This window comes from Trichomycterus rosablanca, chromosome 7 (genome assembly GCF_030014385.1).
Source record: "Trichomycterus rosablanca isolate fTriRos1 chromosome 7, fTriRos1.hap1, whole genome shotgun sequence".
Taxonomy (NCBI): Eukaryota; Metazoa; Chordata; class Actinopteri; order Siluriformes; family Trichomycteridae; genus Trichomycterus; species Trichomycterus rosablanca.
Window position 1 is genome coordinate 5339056 of NC_085994.1, and position 24121 is coordinate 5363176.

The 24121-nt window shown below is 40.3% G+C and overlaps 1 protein-coding gene across 6 annotated transcripts in view; it reads right to left on the minus strand.

Annotated features, from left to right (window-relative positions):
* Positions 1 to 24121, minus strand: part of LOC134318121 (citron Rho-interacting kinase) — a 60962-nt gene that overhangs the window by 4601 nt on the left and 32240 nt on the right. For 5 of the 6 annotated variants that reach the window (XM_062998888.1, XM_062998886.1, XM_062998883.1 and 2 more), the window contains exons 16-36: positions 23827 to 24024; positions 19290 to 19483; positions 19073 to 19208; positions 16308 to 16412; positions 14633 to 14773; positions 14437 to 14544; positions 13888 to 14086; positions 12767 to 12934; positions 11290 to 11313; positions 10962 to 11117; positions 7577 to 7757; positions 6120 to 6208; positions 4589 to 4693; positions 3808 to 3977; positions 2949 to 3029; positions 1955 to 2090; positions 1635 to 1774; positions 1443 to 1535; positions 592 to 700; positions 265 to 393; positions 35 to 115 (exon numbers count right to left, since the gene is read on the minus strand). In XM_062998888.1, coding sequence (XP_062854958.1) covers positions 35 to 115; positions 265 to 393; positions 592 to 700; positions 1443 to 1535; positions 1635 to 1774; positions 1955 to 2090; positions 2949 to 3029; positions 3808 to 3977; positions 4589 to 4693; positions 6120 to 6208; positions 7577 to 7757; positions 10962 to 11117; positions 11290 to 11313; positions 12767 to 12934; positions 13888 to 14086; positions 14437 to 14544; positions 14633 to 14773; positions 16308 to 16412; positions 19073 to 19208; positions 19290 to 19483; positions 23827 to 24024 — 2743 coding nt within the window. The remainder of the gene's footprint in view (positions 1 to 34; positions 116 to 264; positions 394 to 591; positions 701 to 1442; positions 1536 to 1634; positions 1775 to 1954; positions 2091 to 2948; positions 3030 to 3807; positions 3978 to 4588; positions 4694 to 6119; positions 6209 to 7576; positions 7758 to 10961; positions 11118 to 11289; positions 11314 to 12766; positions 12935 to 13887; positions 14087 to 14436; positions 14545 to 14632; positions 14774 to 16307; positions 16413 to 19072; positions 19209 to 19289; positions 19484 to 23826; positions 24025 to 24121) is intronic. The other variant, XM_062998887.1, reaches the window with a different exon arrangement.

Sequence of the window (24121 nt, forward strand, 5' to 3'; positions counted from 1 at the left end):
CTAGACAATTTGTTTTAAAACTAGTGTAATTTACCGAAGGTCAGAGGAAGACGACTCCATTTGAGTTCATCTGGTCGGCTTCTTCGGCCGTAGGCGTCCACAAAGATTCCGAACTCTGCCGATCCGAACATTTGATAAATTATACACAGTCATTTGCATTGCAGCTGGGTAAACGTTATGTAACATGTAGCTGACCCATTTAATGTTGGCATTTTCTATAATGACTAATAACAGAAGTGAATAATGAGCAGATCTCCAGCTGACCATGAAAGCAGAGCAGGTACTCCTCTTTCTGAGCCGTGCTTGAGATCTGCATGATGGCGATGGGGAAGCTGTAGGAGGACGTGGTAAACATGGCTGAAGCCAGTGACACATCGTTCTTGTCCAGGAACTCTGTGAAACGGCACATAATGCCTGATTAATACACCACATGGTAAATGGTCAGAGATACGTCAATCATATCTGGTTTGTGCCTGTTATACTGAAAAAATATGTAATTCTTTGCATTATTTGCAGTATAAACTGATGTAAGCTCCTGCCGCTTACGCCTGCTCACTATCGGTTATGAAAGCTCATTATTGTTCCACCCACCCTCCAGCACGTATTGCTTCATCTCAATTTCATAGAACTTATTGGTGCCGATGATGATGCTATAGCTGGTGAAATGAATACAGCTACACGGCTCCAAGGTTTCAATCTCCTGAGAGAGAGAGAGAGAAACAAAAGAAATACATACAATCACGTTCATCAGTGATATAGATCCAAGATCACACATTTGGTTTGTCTTAAAGCAAAATAAGAAATGCACAGGACCACTACAGAGCAGGTATTATTTAGGTGGTGGATCATTCTCAGCACTGCAGTGACACTGACATGGTGGTGGTGTGTTAGAGTGTGTTGTGCTGGTATGAGTGGATCAGACACAGCAGCGCTGCTGCAGTTTTTAAACACCTCACTGTCACTGCTAGACTGAGAATAGTCCACCAACCAAAACTATCCAGCCAACAGCGCCCCGTGGGCAGCGTCCTGTGACCACCGATGAAGGTCTACAAGATGACCAACTCAAACAGCAGCAATAGATGAGCGATCGTCTCTGACTTTACATCTACAAAGTGGACCAACTAGGTAGGCGTGTCTAATAGAGTGGACAGTGAGTGGACACAGTATTTAAAAACTCCAGCAGTGCTGCTGTGTCTGATCCACTCATACCACTCTGCGTGGGTTTCATCCGGTCTCCGGTCTCCTCCCACAGTACTAAGACGTGCAAGTGAGATGAATTGGAGATACAAAATTGTCCATGACTGTGTTTGACATTAAAAAACTTGAACTGATGAATCTTGTGTAAGCAGTAACTACCTGTCCTGTTATGAATGTAACCAAAGTGTGTAAAACATGACGGTAAAGTCCTAAACATAATGAAGCATTTAATGTTCGTCACTCACCTTGCGAATGCAGAATTTGCTGAGATTGTCGTTGTAGCGCAGGATTGTGATTTTGTTGGGCATCGCTGCACAAATGCAGGAACTATTTTCAATCTAAAGCCAATCACACACAGTATAACACGGTTTGACACATGGTACAACCAAAAATAGATTTAAGTGTAAGAGTGTACACCAGAAAGGTAGCCGTCCTACCCTCCCTGCGGCAAAGAGGTGACAGCCCTTGACAGTCTCAAAGATGTACGGAACAATTTCAGGCAGGGTTGGGAGGTGCGACTGGGACAACGACTGCTTCACTTTTTTTATCTCCACCAGACAGAGCGCTCTCTCGTCCCCTATAAAAAGAATCTCAACATTATGCGCCCTACTGACTATTCAGTAATTTAAACACAACACATAAGCAGTCACTTTAGCACAATAGGTAAAAAAATGATATGCAGCATTTACTTTCATCATGTTATGCATCCCTAGACGAACACACAACATCCAGGTGAAGAAAGGTGAACTCAACTCACCAACAATCATTAGCAGCTTATCGTGCTCTTTGATGATGTAGATTTGGAACACAGACCCCAATCCTGAGATGTGAGTTAATGAGTTCTTTATGACATTCAGTGCATAAAGACCTTCCTCTGAACCCACCAATACAATCTAATAGAACAAAGAAAAGAAAAAGAGGAACACAAAGGGACAAAAAAAAGACACATTTTCATTCTTAGGGACAAAAAATTCTCTATTAAAGCTTTAATATTTATTAATAATGACATTAAAGAGTAACCTGCTGGTATTTAATACTCAGTTCTATTACAGAGATACCCTGATCAGCCATAACATTAAAACCACCTCCTTGTTTCTACACACAATGTCCATTTTATCAGCTCCACTTACCATATAGAAGCACTTTGTAGTTCTACAATTACTGACTGTACAATTACTCTCTGCATGCTTTGTTAGCCCCCTTTCATGCTGTTCTTCAATGGTCAGGACTTTCACAGGACCACTACAGAGCAGGTATTATTTGGGTGGTGGATCATTCTCAGCACTGCAGTGACACTGACATGGTGGTGGTGTGTTAGTGTGTGTTGTGCTGGTATGAGTGGATCCAACATAGCAGCGCTGATGGAGTTTTTAAAATAGTCTGAGAATAGTCCAGCAACCAAAAATATCCAGCCAACAGCGCCCCGTGGGCAGCGTCCTGTGACCACTGATGAAGGTCTAGAAAATTACCGACTCAAACAGCAGCAATAGATGAGCGATCGTCTCTGACTTTACACCTACAGGGTGGACCAACTAGGTAGGAGTGTCTAATAGAGTGGACAGTGAGTGGACATTAACACACCACCACCATGTCAGTGTCACTGCAGTGCTGAGAATGATCCACCACCCAAATAATACCTGCTCTGTAGTGGTCCTGTGAAAGTCCTGACCATTGAAGAACAGCATGAAAGGAGTTAACACAGCATGCAGAGAAACAGATGGACTACAGTTTTAAAATATCTGGACTGGTACCTGGTCAGTAAAGGGCAAAGTGCAGTTGATGTCCAGTCTGTCGTCTCCCTCCAGTTTGAGCAAAGAATTTCCCAGCAGTTTCTATAAAAAAAGGTTTTGTTTATAGAGATTATAAACACTGATGTACAGTACGTTCAGATGGTACTCTTTTTCCAATAACAGACATTTTTTAACAGAGTTTTAGATTTAAGTTTCCTGAACATATGGTCTATCTACAATTATTATTGGCCTTCACCAACATTATGAACCAGCTCGAACATATTACAGTCATACCTTGTAACTCACCTTCCCCTTAACTCAAAATATTAGAAATTCAACACTTTTTGTTGAAAAATGTTTACCCTTTAACTCAACTTTTCCCTTAATCTCGACGTGCGTGTGATGTAAACAAAGAGGTAAGCGTTTTGCGCTGACTGTGCCATTGTTTCCTATAGAGTGTGGCGGTGCTGCTTAGCTTGCCGCTGCACTTCTCTAAGCAGCTCACACTGTGCATTTTTGCAACAACGGACTTGCAATTTTTTCACAACATTGTATTTATTTTCAGCTGTTTTCAATTGTATTTCAGTGTTTTTATATTATATTTGTGTTATTTTCAGTGTATAAGTGTCAAAAACAACCCCATTATTTACATAATCATCATTCTACTGATTAAATTATAATAATCAGATTTTTTAAATCAAAGTCTAATTTGATGATAATGTGTAAATACAACTGGAAGTTAAACTTCATTTATTTTTATGCTATAATGTTACAAAAGCAATAGACTGTGATATGGTATGATGATCTTCTATAGACACAGTACAGGACATTTTATAATTAATATGCATATAAAATAATTCATATTTTGTCCCCAACTCACTGCGTCTGCCTCTGCTTTCTCACGGGCACCACGGGCACTAGCCACGATGGCCTCCAACACCGCTACCCAGCGCTGCTTCTCTGTAAAGCCTGAGCTCATGAGGTACAGAGTCTGTGCCGGCCAGCAGGATGTGAAGGGCAGCGACTCAAGCTTCAGCACAAACGGCACATCTGAGGACCCAAACGCTCTCATTACACCAGTGGAATGTGAACTGAAAAGAGGTTATGCAGACTCTTTCAATGTACTAGCTATATTTTAAAATGATAATAAGATAAAAATAAGCCTTTATTGATCCACTTAGGGAAATTACTCGTCACAGCAGTACAAGAGAAGGTGGTAAAGAACAGAAAGGAAAGACAACTAAGAAAAAGCCTTAAAAAAATAATAACATACAGACTGCCAGACAAATACATAATATAATGTGTAGTTATTTACACTAGGGTAAGGGTTCTCTTTCAAAACAAGTAATGTACTTTGTTTTATATTATTATGAATATAATAATTAGAAGGTCAGAAGGTCTCTGGATCAAGTCCCACCACTGCCAGGTTGCTGCTGTTGGGCCCTTGAGCAAGGCTCTTAAACCTCAATCGCTCAGACTGTCAAAGTACTGTAAGTCGCTCCGGATAAAGGCGACTGCTAAATGCCGAAAATGTAAATGTAATATATACATGTATGAGTAATATATAACATATTGTTATACAAATATGTTATTGCACCTTCGTATGTATAAATGCAGTAAGTTGGTCCACACACATAAGCACTACGTCTGTGTTCTCTTACCAGATTTAGCAGTATTGGTGAGCTCTGAGCCGCCCACGGCACTGTGCACGATCACTTCACCATCAGATACACACAGATCAAACTCGTCCACTGGCTTCACTGACTCTGGAAAACAGAAAACCATTCAGCACACTGAACACTACTGGGTAATGTTCAGTAGTGGAACAACATTAGAATGTACAGTATATTTACTATACCTACATACATAATGATTGTTGCATGTTACAATACAATGTGATGTGCAATGCTTAGACCCTAAGAGGCTTTTAAGGCTAACATGACTTAAATAAATACTACAGAGCTACAGCTAGCAATAAATTGTGACAGTTTAGTCTCCTCTGTGGTGTCGTAGTTTCCAAGCGCTACACATGGACTCTGTGTTTTTGCTTTTATTCCACCTACTTACTTTTGTTTCACCAGACTCAGATGTTCCCCGTGTCTCCCCTGATTAGTCTGTGTGTTTAGGATGGGTCCCTGCTGAGTCTGGTTCCTCTCAAGGTTTCTTCCTGTAATTTTAAGGGAGTTTTTCCTTGCCACTGTCGCCCTCGGCTTGCTCAGCAGGGGTTTTGATTTGTTGGTCCTGGATTCTGTAAAGTTGCTTTGAGACAATGTCTATTGTAAAAAGCGCTATATAAATAAAGTTGACTTGACTTGTGTTTAGTACATCTTTTGTTCTGTTCTCCTTATCAGACATTTTGCGATTCCTCAAGTTTTAGTCTCCCATAGGCTTGGTTTGTGTTTCTTGTTCCCTAGTTCCCTGTTCCTTGTTTTGTGTAGTTAAGAAATTCCATAGTCTGTATCCTTCCATAGTCAATCAGTGTAGCTTGCGTAAGGATTAGTTCCCTGTTCCCAGTGCTTATCATATGGAACAAACTTCCACTGTCTGTTCGAACATCTGAGTCTCTTGCTGTCTTTAAAAAACGATTAAAAACCTTCATCACCTCTTTACTAAGCACTTAAGCTGACTTGTACTTACTAACTCACTAACACTCTTATTCTTACTCTTTCTTATAAAAAAAAAAAACACTTTGGTTCTAACAGGGTTTTAGCAGATTTGTGTTCTTGATCTGTTGTTTACTTAAACTAGAGTAAGGTAATGTTTACTATGGAAGCTTTTCTGTAAGTTGCTCTAGATAAGAGCGTCTGCTAAATGCCGAAAATGTAAATGTAAATATGGTTTAGTTTAGCTTTCGTTTTATTCTATTTGGCATTTAGTATTTGTGTTCATGTTCCTAGTTTTTCCATCGTGTTTCGTTCTAGTCCCCATTTTTGTTTTTGTGTTTTTTGCTGAATTATTGAAATTTTATAAATCCAATAATCTTAATAATGTCTGTTCACTTGTGGCCTGCCACATCACCGGACTTGCCGTTACAGAATGCCTGACCATGCAAGGACACAGCAAGACGTCAGTCAATTCAAATGAATTTGCAACAAAGTCAACAAGTGTGTGTGTGTGTGTGTGTGTGTGTGTGTGTGTGTGTGTGTGTTTAAAGTATTTAAGTTGGTCCAGTAAAAATGAAAAAATAATGACCTTCTCTGGGCTCAATCTCATAGGTAAGAACCTTGTTTCCTTCCAGCACCACATACTTCCTCTCCCAGCCCTGACCACGCTTCCCATTCCTACAATCAGAAAGCAAACACAACTATAAAAATATCAAATATAAATAAAACATACACTCCTGGGCAAAAAAATGCTGGCCAAACTTAAAATTGCACTAATACTAAGGAACAAAAAAAACAAGCCAGAAGGTGCAGCAGTCTATTACGGTAGTCCACCACCGCTGGGATCTGGGTTAGAATATCAAAGGTGTTATCGGCTGAATGGGCATCTACACAGACTGGCTATGTTGGGGGGAAGGGGGGGTTATAGGGATTAGGATTTATGGATTGGCGCCCTGTCCAGGCTATTCCTGCCATGTGTCCAGTGTTTCTCAGTGGAACCAGACCCACCATGACCCTGATCAGGATAAACAAGTTGTTTTTTGCATACAAGAAGACCAGATAATTGAGTTTCAAGCTTTATCCTTAATCGTTCACTGCAGCCATGAGCGGTTATAAACAAATGGTGGCATAGGAGTGTATTTTCTTATGCCAAGTTCACACTACACGACTTTCAAATTGTTCAGGTCGCTGTACAGTTCACACTACACAACTGGATCTCTTGTAATCGGAAGTCTTTTCAGTCGTTGTGTATTTCACACTACACGACTGATCGGTGATAGGGGGTTTCACACTACACCATCTATCACCATATGGAATTGCAGGCGAGCTTCTCTGGTCTCCCAAACTACGTTTTGTTACGAAAACACACGTGAGAAGTGACGAGGGGTTTAATGATACCACGTCCAAAAATGTTTGTGTCATGTAGAAACTGTATAATGCCCCTGTCCCACGTTTTTACAACTCCACCCCCACGTTGCCCCTCACCCTGTATCTTGCGTTCTCATTGGCTGTCGCCCAACTGATCCAGATATTTAACACGCTAGATATTTTTTAAGAATCTGCAAGCGCTCGGCGAGCCGCTCGGATCAAGTCGTTGAACAATTCACACCTAGCGATTGAGAGCCAAGTTTCGATCTCTGAGTGAGCGCCGAGTTGCTTCTGAGCTGCCACATCTAGTGGCGACTAGTCGGCGAGCGAAAATCAAGGCAAAAATCATGTAGAGTGAACTAGGCATAAGTTCTTTCCATTTTTTGACCAATAATTTGTTGTTGGGGCATTTAAAAAGAATTTTAGGTTTGGTCCATTTTTTGTCCAGGATTGAACTGTATTTTGATTTTTTTTAACATAAATGCTATTACACACTCACCAATCATTTTATTAGGTGTAACTGTCTGGTAAGTGCATTCATTTATTATTTTTTATTTTATTGTGAAAATAAAATAATGGTTGACTAATAATTGACTAATAATAATAATAATAATAATTTAATAAGTAAATCCTGACCACAGCGTGTAATAATCCATGTTGAATGAAGTGTTTTCTGACCTTGGCTGCTTCATCCAGCCCTCCAATCTCATGTGTCCACCGGAGTCTTTGAGCTGCAGACCTGAGCTGCTGCTCTTCTCTCTACACAAAGCCTCAGAAAGGTGTAGGGCATACTCAGTGGGAATGCCACATGTGGCTGGGAGGTAAGGGGAGCATTTAGGATGACACAAAGCATGACATTCTAAAGTGGAAAAGAAAGAAACAACTTCAGTATAAATATCAAGGTTAGTCAGTATAAATATTCCCAATATAATATTCACACCCTTTGTACTGGATTGAATACATTAATATTATGTTGAAGTTTATGGTAGTGAAGTGTACTACTGTAGAATGAATTCTGATAAACTGAGTCACCAACTAATATGAGCTGTTTCATGTTGACGCATTCTAGTTCTATTCATTTTCTATTCAACTTGCTAAAAATAATTCCATACTGTTGCCACAACCATGATTGATATGTACCAGAAATATTTGCCCCTCACTCGATCTCTTCTATTTTTGCTAATATAGTCACATTAAAATGCTTTATAAATAAACTTCATAACTTCATAAATAAAACACAAGTAAACACAAAGTGCAGCTTTCAAAGTATCTTTCCATTTATTTTTTGAGTCACTTTGGATAAAAGCATCTGTAATGCTGTAAATATAATGTAATGTAAATATTATTTGATTAATAGAGTCTGTTAGACTGTGTCTGGGAAATCAAGAGTTCTATACATAATGTAGAAGATTTAATGTTTAGCTGTTTTATTCTACAGTATATCAAATATACACTGATCAGCCATAACATTAAAACCACCTCCTTGTTTCTACACTCACTGTCCATTTTATCAGCTCCACTTACCATATACAAGCACTTTGTAGTTCTACAATTACTGACTGTAGTTCATCTGTTTCTCTACATGCTGTTCTTCAATAGTGAGGGCCCCCACAGGACCACCACAGAGCAGGTATTATTTAGGTGGTAGATCATTCTCAGCACTGCAGTGACACTGACATGGTGGTGGTGTGTTAGTGTGTGTTGTGCTGGTATGAGTGGATCAGACACAGCAGCGCTGATGGAGTTTTTAAACACCTCACTGTCACTGCTGGACTGAGAATAGTCCAGCAACCAAAAATATCCAGCCAACAGCGCCCTGTGAGCAGCGTCCTGTGACCACTGATGAAGGTCTAGAAGATGACCAACTCAAACAGCAGCAATAGATGAGCGATCGTCTCTGACTTTACATCTACAAGGTGGACCAACTAGGTAGGAGATGGACAGTGAGTGGACACGGTATTTAAGAACTCCAGCAGCACTGCTGTGTCTGATCCACTAATATCAGCACAACACACACTAACAAACCACCACTACGTCAGTGTCACTGCAGTGCTGAGATCATCCACCACCCAAATAATATCTACTCTGTGGTGGTCCTGTGGGGGTCCAGACCATTGAAGAACAGCATGATTGCATGTCCAATCTAGCAACCTAACCTTTTTAGATCCAGATAGTTATTTTTTTCTTTCCCCCCAACCAATTACAGTTTAGCATTTAAAAGGCTTTGGTCTTTTTTTTTTTTTAAATTTCTGGCTTGCACTTTTAAAGTGCTTGTCTCTGACACCACAGCGTGGTATCAAGTCCTGCCCTTGGCTATTGAATTTCTTCTCTCTTTTATTCTAGTCAGCCAGGCTCTCATTGTGGCTGACATTTATCCAGTTTGGCTCGTTTTGTTCTGATTCCATTTAGCCAGAGCACTTGGGGTTAGAATCAGTTTGGTAGTGAGGAAGGACTTTACAGCAGACTCCAAACTGATTCTGAGCCCAAGTGCTCTAGCTGAACGGAATCAGAACAAAACAAGCCAAAAAGGATAAATGTCAGCCACAGAGAGAGCCTGGCTGACTAGAGGAAAAAATAAAGAAAATAGAAATTCAACCATGACAACCATGCTCACAAGACACCAATGTTCTTATTTATAAACACACACACTTGTGTGTGTTTGACATCCACAAATTTACTCTTAACACCTGTGTGGGCACTTATCTTAAGACGACAATTAACAATATACTCTTTACAATCTATAGATTGTATAGATAGCCTGCCTCATGAACTTTCTCCCTCTTTCTTAAATGCAAACAAAACATAACCTTTATAACAGAAAAAAATATTTGATCACTTTGTGTTGATGTAATTTCATCTGTGTAATTGTATTTTTACTTGTACTGCTGATCAATAGCAAAAACACACCGAGATACTCTAGATACTCTAGATACTTTTTTCACCTCCTTTCATGCTGTTCTTCAGTGGTCAGGACCCCCACAGGACCACTACAGAGCAGGTATTATTTGGGTGTTGGATCATTCTCAGCACTGCAGTGACACTGACATGGTGGTGGTGTGTTAGTGTGTGTTGTGCTGGTGTGAGTGGATCAGACACAGCAGTGCTGATGGAGTTTTTAAACACCTCACTGTCCCTGCTGGATAGTCCACCAACCAAAATATCCAGCCAACAGCTCCCCGTGGGCAGCATTCTGTGACCACTGATGAAGGTCTAGAAGATGACCGACTCAAACAGCAGCAATAGACGAGCGATCGTCTCTGACTTTACATCTACAAGGTGGACCAACTAGGTAGGAGTGTCTAATAGAGTGGACAGTGAGTGGACACGGTACTTAAAAACTCCAGCAGCGCTGCTGTGTCTGACCCACTCATACCAGCACAACACACACTAACACACCACCACCATGTCATTGTCACTGCAGTGCTGAGAATGACCCACCACCCAAATAATACCTGCTCTGTGGTGGTCCTGATCATTGAAGAACAGGGTGAAAGCAGGTTAAAATGATATGTAGACAAACAGATGGACTACAGTCAGTAATTGTAGAACAACAAAGTGCTTCTATATGGTAAGTGGAGCTGATAAAATGGACAGTGAGTGTAGAAACAAGGAGGTGGTTTTAATGTTATGGCTGATCAGTGTATGATAAATCAAACCTGTCTTAATGTAATTTTAAAAATCCATCTCCAAATTACACACGCCCATGAAAAAAGAATTCTACTCAATGTTTTTCACTCGTTTTATGCGTTTTCATGTAGAACTGAAGATAGCTGATCTATTTATTTCTTTAGAATAGAGGATTTCATTAGTGGCTCATAAAACATGAACACAGCGGTGTTTGTCTGCTGTGCGATACTCACTAAACAGCATTAGGAAATGAATTGTCTATTACATAAATAATAAAATATGAGTCCTGCCTTAAACTGACAGTATAAACATCCACACATTTTGCATGTATGTTATTCCTACAGATACTTTATAAAAATGGGTAAATAAACAATCTGATTGTATCATATAATTGTTAGTGATTTATTTAAATAGTTTGGCATAATTTAGTTTTTACCGATGCATGTAGCCGCCTGCCGGGCGAAGTGAACAGTGTCCAGACACACCGTGCACTTGGCTGCCCTCATGTTGAGGCCCTGGGTGAAACGGTGAGGGGTGCTGTGGGAACCATGAGTACTGTGGTGAAGCCTCTCTTTCACACGTCGCACATACTCTAAACAGTAAAAACAGCACAATGTGATTAACTGTACATCATCATTTTCTAAGCTTTAAATTACTCAGTTACCTATTCTGGCCAGTCAGACTATCTCTGAAAGAAGCAACAAATTAATCTATCTTTATATATTCAATATTAATAAGAATGAATTAAATGCATAAAAACTTACTTTCTGAAGTGGCTCTTCTCATTTCTACAAAACAGTAACAAGAAAAAATGGTACATAAGAATAGCTCATTTGAAATATACGCTAAGTTTTTTCTAATTAACATTTATTTACACCTCATTATAAAAAAGGGATATTTTTTGAAATGCAATAAAAAAGCAAATCTAATTATTTAATAACTTGAAGCTTTACTGAACTGACCAGCTGACCAATAAAAAAAATGTAAATATGAGCAAACTTTGAATTTGACACCTGCAACACGTATACAAACAATTTGCACAGGTAAAAAATAAGAGTGAAAAATGTATACCATTATATTTAAGTTACACAATTTTAAAGCTCCATACACAATGTCAGTGAATTTAAAACAGGTGAGGGAATCATGATTGGGTATAAAAGGAAATTCCACCAGAAACTCTCTTTGTAAGCAATAATGGGTCGTGATATACTACTTTAATTTAGAAAGAACATAGTCTCAATGCAAGATTGTAAATAATCTAGGTCTTTCACCCTCTACGCTACATAATATTGAGAACAGATTTAGGGAATCTGGCAAAATCTCAGATGGAAGCCACTGTTGGATGTTACATTGTGCCCACAATATTTTACTTTTTCTACAGAATCCTTCCACCTCAGTATAAGAAACTGTTTGCACCCTTGTAAAACACTCTCAAATTTCTGATTGCACTAACAATTCCACAAAATCTACCATCCTCTCACAAGGCATAACAAATTAAACACAACAGCCTATACACTACCCCTCCTAATACGCACTGCTCATCACATAATTGGATAAATAATTATATATATCCCAAGCTGTCAGAGATGCCCAGACTTAACATTAATCCCTGCCTGAAGATGATTTACAGCATAGAATAAGCCTCCCTCACTTTCCCCTTGACAGATAAATACAACAAAAATGATTAAATGATTTACCAAAAATAAACGAACTATTTTTAATGATTTCCCTTTAAATTTCACCATCCAAGTTTAAAACTTTAGACTCAATTATCACTAAAGTTTATTGGAAAAATAAATAACTTAGAATCAGAGCCAAGGATGAGCTCCCAATTTTCATCATTATATCCTCGTCAACCAGCTTTAATGCATTATAAAATAAATAAACCCAAATCAGAGAGACAACACATGGATAGATCAATGAAAATGTGAAGAATTTTGACTAGCTGCTCTTCTGTTTATCAGCCCAACTCAAACACAATGCTTGTCTCAAAAGCTCAAAAACCGTATCAGGAACCCTCACAGCTTGGTAGCAAGCAGCAACAACTTTCATACGTTACTGTTAGTACAAGTTTAATAAAAACAAGTCCCAACTTTTCTGGAAATGGAGTTTGTACAAAAGTGTATTGCACTATTAGACCAACTTAGACCAGGTACCTTATTTAAAAGTGGTATCTAATTACTCAACATGAGAATTGTTAAAAAATAAACACTTTTAATGATGTGTTAATGATGTGCACACCCTCAGAGTTGCCGGTTTCCTTTCTGCGGCTGGATGGTGGCAGGTTGGTAGGATTAGGTTGGTGCTCAGGGGATTTGGTGGACTTGGTTGACATCATGAGCTGCTGTCGGGCAATACCAGGGGTGGCAGGAGTACCACCATGTTCCAGACCTTTATTAAACTGCATGGCTGAGAAAAGGGGAACATGAGTATTTATATTTGCCAACAAGCAACATTAAATAAAAAACATGTATTTGTGGAATGTATGGAATATTTTTATATATGTAAATATATACACCAATCAGCCATAACATTAAAACCACCTCCTTTTTTCTACACTCACTGTCCATTTTATCAGCTCCACTTACCATATAGAAGCACTTTGTAGTTCTACAATTACTGACTGTAGTCCATCTGTTTCTCTGCATGCTTTGTTAGACCCCTTTCACCCTGTTCTTAAATGGTCAGGACCCCCACAGAGCAGGTATTATTTAGGTGGTGGATCATTCTCAGCACTGCAGTGACACTGACATGGTGGTGGTGTGTTAGTGTGTGTTGTGCTGGTATGAGTGGATCAGATACAGCAGCGCTAATGGAGTTTTTAAACACCTCACTGTCACTGCTGGACTGAGAACCAAAAATATCCAGCCAACAGTGCCCCGTGGGCAGCGTCCTGTGACCACTGATGAAGGTCTAGAAGATGACCAACTCAAACAGCAGCAATAGATGAGTGATCGTCTCTGACTTTACATCTACAAGGTGGACCAACTAGGTAGGAGTGTCTAATAGAGTGGACAGTGAGTGGACACGGTATTTAAAAACAACAGCAGCACCGTTGTGTCTGATCCACTCATACCAGCACAACACACACTAACACACCACCACCATGTCAGTGTCACTGCAGTGCTGAGAATGATCCACCACCCAAATAATACCTGCTCTGTGGTGGTCCTGACCATTGAAGAACAGGGTGAAAGCAGGCTAAAAAGGTATGTAGAGAAACAGATGGACCACAGTCAGTAATTGTAGAACTACAAAGTGCTTCTATATGGTAAGTGGAGCTGATAAAATGGACAGTGAGTGTAGAAACAAGGAGGTGGTTTTAATGTTATGGCTGATCAGTGTACATATATATACTTTACCCTCCCTGAGTTCCATGCGTGTCTTTTGAAGGGCCTCCTCTAGTTCAGAGCAGCGGGCGCGCTCCTTATCCAGCGCCGCCTTTATGTCACTGTACTGCAGAGGCACAGGAGTCACAACGGGCACAGAGGGCGCCTGCGATTGATTCTGGGCTGCCAGGGCTGCCAAAAGGTCCTCTCGCCGCCTGCCACCGAAGATGCCCTGCACACAAGAGACAGGGTGAACCGCCCAGACCCAATCACCCAACAGTAGGTATTAAATATAACCAGAACCCTAACCTTACTCAACTAAAAGTTGAGGGAATTTGATATTCAGTGATACTGGTTGTCTCTTTCAGCAGTTCACATCTTATCTATATGGATCTGATGCATGGGCAAGTGCTGACATGCAAGCTGTCACGTTGCAATTGTGAAAATGCACCATGGGCATGCAATACTGGACCATACTTACTTTAATGGTTAAATGGGCAATTAAATTGGCTTCTTTGTGAAGCGTTTTAGCAAGCAGTTAGTTACGTGGCATAGTGAGACAAATGCCCAGCAGACTCTGACCTTTTTCTTCTTAGAGTGATGGTCTACCTTGGCCTGCAGGAAGTCTATCAGCTTGGTCTGCTGGGTGATGGTTCCTTCCATCTTCACCTTCTCATGAGAGTATGCTGCCTGAACAATAAAAGTAAATGGAACTGTAATTAGTTTTGCTTTTACATGTCATTGGGAGTTCCTAAACACTCGGTCGTGATGTATGTACCTGTATATTTTCCAGCTGGTACTCCAGGTCTGTTCTCTCGGTCTTCAGAAGGTCCGTCTGGTCTAATGCATCCTGCAGGCCCTGTGTCAGCCTGAAAATGTGACTCTTCTGCATATCCAACTGCTGCTGCAGCTTCGCCTGCTACACAAACACAGTCAGAGAAGCTTTTTACATTTCATTAATTTATTTATTTTAATCAAGACATTTGTTCTTAATTGGGTTGTTGCAGTAAAATCTTATAACCACCAGTGTGAACCGAGACTTAGAAAGAAAGCTAGCAGCATCATTCCAGATACCACACACCCCTCACTTCTTGATTAAGCCGCTACCATCAATCAAGCGGTTTAGGACATTACGATAACATTTACATCTGCTGCATTTAGCAGATGCTTTTATCCGACGCGACATTCAGCTACCATTTGCCCAAAGGTGGCAACTGGGCAATGGTGGGGCTTGAACCATCACCCTTCTGATTACTAGTCCAGTACCTTAACCGCTGAGCTACCACTGTCCGCGTTCGTGAACCAATAGACTGAGGAACAGCTTCTTTTACAAAGCCGTGGCCTCTATTATGCCCCTCCCTTTGACTAAGATTTTAGTATAATTATCTATTTTATTTATTGCTACAAGCCACATATGTAGATAATTCTAAATCTGTCAACACTGCAGAGCCCCAGACCAGACATAAACAGTTTCTAAGCTCATAAAGAGCCTTCTGCTATACAGGTTTCTTTGAGATTAATTGGGTTGGAGATCAATTTCCAACCCAAGACCTAGTCATCTTTTTTGATTACATTCAGATCAAACCATCTGACAGTGTACAGAACTTCAGTGTTTCCTGGATAACCAGCTGACCTTCTCTCCTCATGTAGCCAACATGACATGATCGTGCTGGTTCCTCCTCTACAACATCAAGAAGATTCGGCCATTTCTCTCTGTGGAAGCCACTCAGATTCTTGTCCAGTCATTTGTAATCTCACGTCTGGACTATTGCAACTCCCTCCTGGCAGGAGCTCCTATGTCCACTATTAAACCTCTGCAACTCAGTTTAAATGCAGCTGCCCGCCTGGTTTTCAACCAACCTAAACACTGCCACATCACCCCACTGCTGCGTTCTCTTCACCGGCTTCCTGTAGCTGCACACATTCAGTTTAAAACACTGATGCTTGCCTACAAAACTAAAAATGGACCAGCCTCAAGCTACCTTAGGGAACTACTCATCACACCCCGCTCTGAACCACGCAACCTCAGAGCCACTAGTCTCGCTCGGCTTGATTCTCCACCCAGAACTCGGGGAAGACCAGAATTAAGACTCTTTTTTGTACTGGCACAAAACGAAGTGGTGAAACGAACTTTCCCTGTCTGTTTGAACATTTGTCTTTAAAAGACGATTAAAGATCTTTGTCACCGCTTTACTAAGCACTTAGGCTGAGAACATGTACATGTACTTACTAACGCTCTTATTCATTCTTATTCTTATTTATTTCTTTAAAAAATTGTTTTGTTTTAACAGGTTTTCAGCAGATTTGTATCATTGGGCTGTTATTTACTTTAATTAGAATAAAGAAATGTTAACTGTGGAAGCTCTTCTGTAAGTCGCTCTGGATAAAAGCGTCTCCTAAATGCTAAAAATGTAAATGTAAATTGGTTACACAATAAGGCAGTAGGAGAATACCTCATCCACCAGCCTCTGTTTGAGCTCCCGCTCAGTCTCTAATTTCTGCTGCAGGCTACGAGCGTTCATCTCCAACATGGAGTGCTTCTTCTCCAGATCACCCAGCTACAGACAGCAGGAAGAAAAAGAAGAATGGCGATTAAATAGATAGGAACAATATATCATGTTCGAGTTACAGTGCTTACATTGTGATAGCATAATGATTTTTATATGAACAAAAAACCTCCAAAATTAACTATAAATTTAATAACCATTGATATGGGCATTAATATGCTGTTCCCGTCTTTCTCACTCTCCATTTGTGGCTTTAATATTCTCGATATTATATTAAATATATATTTAATATACTCTTCTAGTAAGGCTTTCCACATAATTTTGGAGTGTGTTAGTGTACTATAGTAACCTTTTCCCTTTTATTTAAAGTGCTTTTGTGAAGAGTTCATTGCTGTTAAGGTCAGAGCAGGCAGGCCACTGAAGGTCTTCAAAACAAACTCTTCAAACCACATATTTATTGATTGCGCAGTGAAAAGTAGCACAGTCACGCTGCAACAGAACTTTTTATACACAGTGTATCGTTTATTTTATATAGCTGATTTTTATTATTAATGTTTAGCACTGCATGTAGATAAATCCACAATAAAAGCTCATTAATTAGAAGAGGAAGTCAATCTTTCTGCCATATACTGTAAAGCCGATATATGCAGTTTTTTGCCTGTCTTGTTTCGCCCCTGCACAATTTAAAACATGTAAATTCTCTGTCATGATAAAAATCTACAGAAATATAATACAAAAATGTATATTTTACGCTTTCATCACTGAATTTGTCTATGGGCCCTGAGGATGTACTGTAGGTTTGTACTATAAATTGCCCCAGGATGTAAGAAAGTGAGTAAATGTGCAAGTGTGTGTTGCCCTGTGATAAATTGGCTCACAGTGTAAGTTGTATTTCCGTTCTGCATGTGTTTGTTTTTTTTGAGTGGCATCCAGCCCACCTCATCCCTGAGGTCCATGAAGCTCACAGGACTATAGGATCATGTAACTGTTCGAGTCTCCTTTTTAAATGCTTTGTTGCTGAGCTCTAGCGATGATATAGGACTCTCCTCATCCCAAACTAATATCCATCCTAAACCCCCTGGTTTGTCTGTCTAGACTATACTGTGCTAAAATGGCTGAGTATCCAGTTCCACTTTTACCTATTTTAAAGCTCTATGTTGTGCATTGTTTCAGGTTCAGCAGTTTTCTGCTTTAGTACTCAGATGGGTCCTGAAAGCTCAACTCTGTCTGGGAATAAAACTGCCACTTCTTGTTTAATGCCAGGTGGAGCAAAGTATTGTGTTCTTTATATGTAGCACTGAGAGTTGATGATGACTATAGTTTGGTTAAATATCATGATATACTTTATTATTTCTGAATACTTTTCTTATTATTACTAAAATTCCTTTCGTCTGAAAATGTTTTTGAATTATGTTTTTAATAAGCTAAGGATGAAAATGTCCTTTTTATGATTTTTGCAGATAGTTCATGGAGTGGCAGACCACAACATACCCTCAGTGTCATGGATTGGTACCTCTTACCCTCAGTAAAAGACATCCTTTTTAAAAAATTTTGTTTTTAGGCTTTTTTAAAGAAATACATTTACTTTTTTACCTTAACCATTTAATGGTCTGCTTAACCTTTTGGTTGAGTTACTTTGAGTCTAAATACTTGTGTAAAAATAAGCTGTATTTAAATAATCTTGTTTGGGCCGGATCTACTCCTTGGTTGACACGTGTTAAACTCAAAAATATTGATAGATTACTCTGTGGTTTTAAGAAAACAGCCTTTATAACCTATATGTCAACTTGAAGCTGCAGCTGAAAAATTTGCATCATTTTTGTGATCATCTTAACTTATTTGCACTAGTAAAAAAAATAGTAATTGTTTGTTGTTGGTATACTCCCAAGTAATTTTTTTTCCCCTTTTTCTCCAATTTTGTCCCCAATTTTGTCCCCTAATCTAGTCGTATTCAATTACCCTGGTTGCGTTACGCTTCACCTCTACTGATACAACCCTCCACTGCTGACTGAGGAGCTTAGCAACTGACACACACCCCCTCCGACACGTGCTCAGTACCGAATGCATCATTCCAACCTGCACGGGGTAAACTCATATGTGGATCAGCTTTGTGCACGGAGAGCCACACCCTGATCAGCATTATTCCCCAACTCTGTGCAGGTGCCAGCAAAGGTTGTAATTGCACCAGTTATGAGGAACCCTGGTCCGGCTTATCCCACCCTGAACAACATCCAATCTTTATTCATGTCGCCGCCCAGCCGGATGGCAGAGCTGAGATTCGATACGCTGTATTCGAAATCCCAGCTCTGATGTGCGCAAATACAGATTTTTATACATTACTTTCTAGGTGAGACCATTAAAGGGTTAAGTACATTTAGTAGCATGGACTTTTATACTTTTGACTGAGTAACATATATAAGCCAAACTTCAACTTGTATTTGAGTATTTTTTATCAGATAAGTGGTATTTAAGTGAAAAACTTGCGTACTTCTCACACCCCTGCTTATCAACTCATTTTATTTTTGTACTTGTACTTTGTCAGTTAAATAAAGGTTAATGAGAATGAGCAAATTCCAGATTCCTGCTTTTACTGCATTAAAAAAAACTTTGTCCCAACTTTTCTGGAGATGGGGGTTGTACATAAGCCTGATCAGATAATATTCAATATCAACCTAAATATTTATGAACAGATACCAAACACGAGTATATACCGTATCAGAGAGGCCTTCTGCTTTTAGCTTCTGGTCCTTTAAGGCCTGCTGCAGCACCAGAATCTCAGCCTTGTGTTCCTTTACAGCCAGTTCAATGGCCTGACGAGACTCTGAGCTGCGCTGGTCAGCACGCAGCCTGCAAGAAACACGGAGAAAGTCTTAAAATACTTTTAAAAATGCAAGTGTCCACAAATGTGTTTATGTTGTGGATTTGAACCTGTTCTGTTTTTCATTATCAAGCTGCCTCTGTAACTCTCGAGCTCTTCGCTCAGCCTTGTTCTTCTCCTCGTCCAGCGCCGTCCTCCAGCTCTCCCACTGTCGCTCCTTCTCCATGAGCTCATCGTTCAGAGTCTCTAGCTCTAATACCTGCTCCTCCAGCATGGTGCACGTGGTCTTCAGGGTCTCGATGTTCTGCACACACACACACCAAAATTTTTTAGAATCAGAATCAGGCTATATTGGCCAAGTATGCTCACACATACAAGAAATTTGACTTTGGTTTCATGGAAGCTTGCAGTGCACAAAAACACAACCAAATCACACATCACACACAGCTCACTCTCTCGATCCAGAGGATGAACAGTTGTGTGCATTCAGCAGTGTTTACTTGTTCATGAGCATAATGGAGTGGGGAAAAGTATGGAACTAATTAGTCATAATAACTTAAAAATGTGTTATAAAATGCTGTTATAAAACTCTATTCAACGAAAGGCTGTATTATGTCAATATACACTCAACGAGCACTTTATTAGGTACACCTCTGTGGTGTTTGTTTGTTTATTAGGATTTTAACGTCATGTTTTACACTTTGGTTACATTCATGACAGAAACTGTAGTTACTCATTACACAAGATTCACCTCACTTGCATGTTTTTGGACTGTGGGAGGAAACCGGAGCACCCAAAGGAAACCCACGCAGACACGGGGAGAACATGCAAACTCCACACAGAAAGGACCGGGACCACTCCACCTGGGGATCGAACCCAGGACCTTCTTGCTGTGAGGCGACAGTGCTACCCACTGAGCGACCGTGCCGCCCCCTCTGTGGTGTAGCACTTTATTAGGTACACTTCTGTGGATATACAATTATTGACTGTACCCTGTTCCACATTTATCAATCTACAGGGTCAATCCACACTGACCAGATAATGTTTGGGTCTTGGTTTTGCTGTTCTTATTAGAGTGTATCAGGTGTAGCAGTGTTGTTGGGATTTTAAATACTTTTAAACTAAGTGGTGTCTATATTAGGAACACTGTCTGCAATCATTTTTAGTGTACAGTTAGAGACCATGGCTGCGTCCGAAATCGCATACTTAAACTGTACGTACTAGATTCGAGGCGGTGCACACTGCTCGGCCAGTAAAGCAGTATGCTCTTTCAGTACGCAAGTGTGCAGTGTGTACCTCGTACATACTACGTCTGCCATCTTACCAACATCATGTGATGCACGACGTCACATCAACACAGTTATAACCATTTTAAAATCTGACAAATTTAATTTTGCCATTCTCTCAAAAAAGCTACTCAAACGTTACTCAGGGCTGTACTTAATCATAAAATTTTTAATGTTTGTCTTCGCTATGAATGCCTTTGCAGCCCCAGCTGAATTATGGGATAGATTATCAGACCGTAAGTGTGCATTGTTTGCATACTCAAAAATGTCTGCCCAGCAATAGGTCATCCGGGTACTTTTCACATACTGTTTAATGTATATTATGTATTCGGACACCCGACCCACTCTCGCGTACTGCTTTCGCGTACTGTTCAGTATGGAAGTATGTGATTTTGGACGCAGCTTAAATCTTTTTTTATATATATATATATTTACATTACAACTCTTCTGAACCTGATACATAAGTATAATGCGCACTTCTCTTATTAAATAACATTTGGTTAGGGGGTCTTAATAAGTTTTATTTGGAATGCTAAATAAGGTACAGGGGGTGGCAGAGTGTACAGAGTAACAGATGGGCTTCAGTCAGTACTTGTATACCCATAAAGTTCATCAGTGTGGTTGATGTACTTCAAAAAGTAATGAATGAAAGGATGTATCAGGTGGATATATCTAAAACAATTTGGCCACATTTTTGTTTACATTGTCCTGTTGTGACTACTAAAGTATGTGAACACCTGACCATTAGGATTTTAACGGAGAAAACCCACACAGACATGGGGAGAACATGCAAACTCCACACAGAAAGGACCCGGACCGCCCCACCTGGGGATCGAACCCAGGACCTACTTGCTGTGAGGCGACAGTGCAACCCACTTAGCCACCGGTTACGAGATGGAACATTTTTATACAATTATAATTAACATTGTTTTTAGTTCTGCTCTTTAGCTAAATCGGTGGCCTCACAGCAAGAAGGTCCTGGGTTCGATCCCCAGGTGGGTGGTCTGGGTCCTTTCTGTGTGGAGTTTGCACACGTGTCTGTGTGTCTGAGCTCCGGTTTCCTCCCACAGTCCAAAGACGTGCAAGTGAGGTGAATTGCAGATACAAAATTGTCCATGACTGTGTTTGATATAACCTTGTGAACTGATGAATCTTGTGTAATGAGTAACTGTCGTTTCCTGTCATAACCAAAAGTGTAAAACATGACGTTAAAATCCTAATAAACAAACAAGCAAACAAACTTTAGCTAAATCAGCTTTTCTTTAAAATCTTGTGTGCAAAAATTTGAACCTGACTGCAGAGAATCATTTATTTTTAGCCACAAGGACGTTGACTGATCATCCTACTAAAGTTTGGCTTAAGATCTAGCTTACAAAACACATTTGGATTCACACCAGAGCTGTTGAATGAGGTTGAGGTTATGCATGTCAGTAGTTATTCCATAACAAACTGACGAAAAGGTTTGGATTTTTTGTGCCTATAACATGACAGACCTTAACCGTACAGTTGCAACAACACCACGAGAGAATGACAGCGAGAGAACTGTGAAGAGGTAAGAAACAGATCAGCATACAGCTGCTCTAACAATGTCCAATAAAGCCGGACAACGAGGACCTGAGAGAGTGGATGACACATCCCTCCTTCCCACAAACATCTATGATTACCATTCGCTTGTGTTATACAACATCTAGCACTTAGACAGCGCACACACACACACATGCACAGCCTCCCACACACGTATAAGAACACCACACTATCTCTCCCACACACACACACACACACACACACACACACAGCCTTCGCACCCCTCTTACATCTTGCTTTCCTAATGCTATGAAACAAAAGAAGCATCTTGCATTACTTCACAGCCTGTTAAGCGTCGCTTATGGTGGGATTAATGACAAAAGAATCAAATTTTTTACTATCTTTTAGTGGCGTTCGCGTCAGTGTATTCACGCCTGTGCCTGTGTTTTAATAAACATGTCAATCACACAGTAGATTTTCTCCTACAGTAAAAATGGCGTTGTAAAACTGGAAAGCAGTTAGTCTTTTTTAACCCCTCTCTCTCTCTCTCTCTCTCTCTTGCTCTCTCTCTCTCTTTCTCAACTCAATTCAATTTAAAGAGCTTCATCATTAGCATCACTGTTGGAGTAGTTCTAGTATTGCCAAAGCATTGAAAAGACAGTTATATAAAAGAAAAGAAAACAAATACACACTGATCAGCCATAACATTAAAACCACCTCCTTGATTCTACACTCACTGTCCATTTTATCAGCTCCACTTACCATATAGAAGCACTTTGTAGTTCTACAATTACTGACTGTAGTCCATCTGTTTCTCTGCATGCTTTGTTAGCCCCATTACATGCTGTTCTTCAATGGTCAGGACCTCCACAGGACCACCACAGAGCAGGTGTTATTTAGGTGGTGGATTATTCTCAGCACTGCAGTGACACTGACATGGTGGTGGTGTGTTAGTGTGTGTTGTGCTGGTATGAGTGAATCAGACACAGCAGCGCTGCTGGAGTTTTTAAACACCTCACTGTCACTGCCGGACTAAGAATAGTACACCAGCCAAAAATATCCAGACAACAGCGCCCCCTGGGCAGCGTCCTGTGACCACTGATGAAGGTCTAGAAGATGACCAACTCAAACAGCAGCAATAGATGAGCAATCGTCTCTCATTTTACATCAACAAGGTGGACCAACTAGGTAGGCGTGTCTAATAGAGTGGACCGTGAATGAACACCGTTTTTAAAAACTCCAGCAGCGCTGCTGTGTCTGATCCACTCATACAAATGTAAATGAAATGTAAATGTTCTGTGTTTGATGTCAGTCACTGTACTCGGTGTACTGTCAATATAGGGCCGAATAACACTGCATTTAATTCTGTGCTTGGGTTTGGCTTCTCCAATAGCTGATAGGGCGGCACGGTGGCTAGCACTGGGTAACACTGTCGCCTCACAGCAAGAAGGTCCTGGCTTCGATCCCCAGGTAGGGCAGTCTGGGTCCTTTCTGTGTGGAGTTTGCATGTTCTTCCCGTGTCTGCGTGGGTTTCCTCCGGAAGCTCCGGTTTCCTCCCACAGTCCAAAGACGTGCAAGTGAGGTGAATTGGAGATATTAAATTGTCCATGACTGTGTTTGATATAACCTTGTGAACTGATGAATCTTGTGTAATGAGTTACTACTGTTGCTGTCATGAATGTAACCAAAGTGTAAAACATGACGTTAAAATTCTAATAAACAAACAAACCAATAGATGATACACTTTTATTTTTAAAGTGCTATAGTTTTGTTGATGTTGATTGATTTATGGGGATGCTGGTCTCTCTCTCTGTGTGTAGATGTGATGTGTGTTTACCTGTTTCTGATTGTTGAGGTGCATCTCTCGGTCGGCCACCTCTCTGCGCAGCCGGTCCACCTCCTGACTGAGTTGCATTCTCTCCTCATTTTCATCAGTGGCTTCATCCAGTTGCTTGGAAAGGTAAAAGTTCTGCCTGTTTAACTCTGCGTTCTCCTGAGTCAGCTGAGTAAGCTGCTCCTCCAGGTCCGTGATCACCTTAGAACAGTATGAGTGATACAGTATGAAAAACTGGCTTGATAAACTTATTAGCTGTACTTTTACAATCTAAGAAGCATTAGAGTCGTGAGTTTAG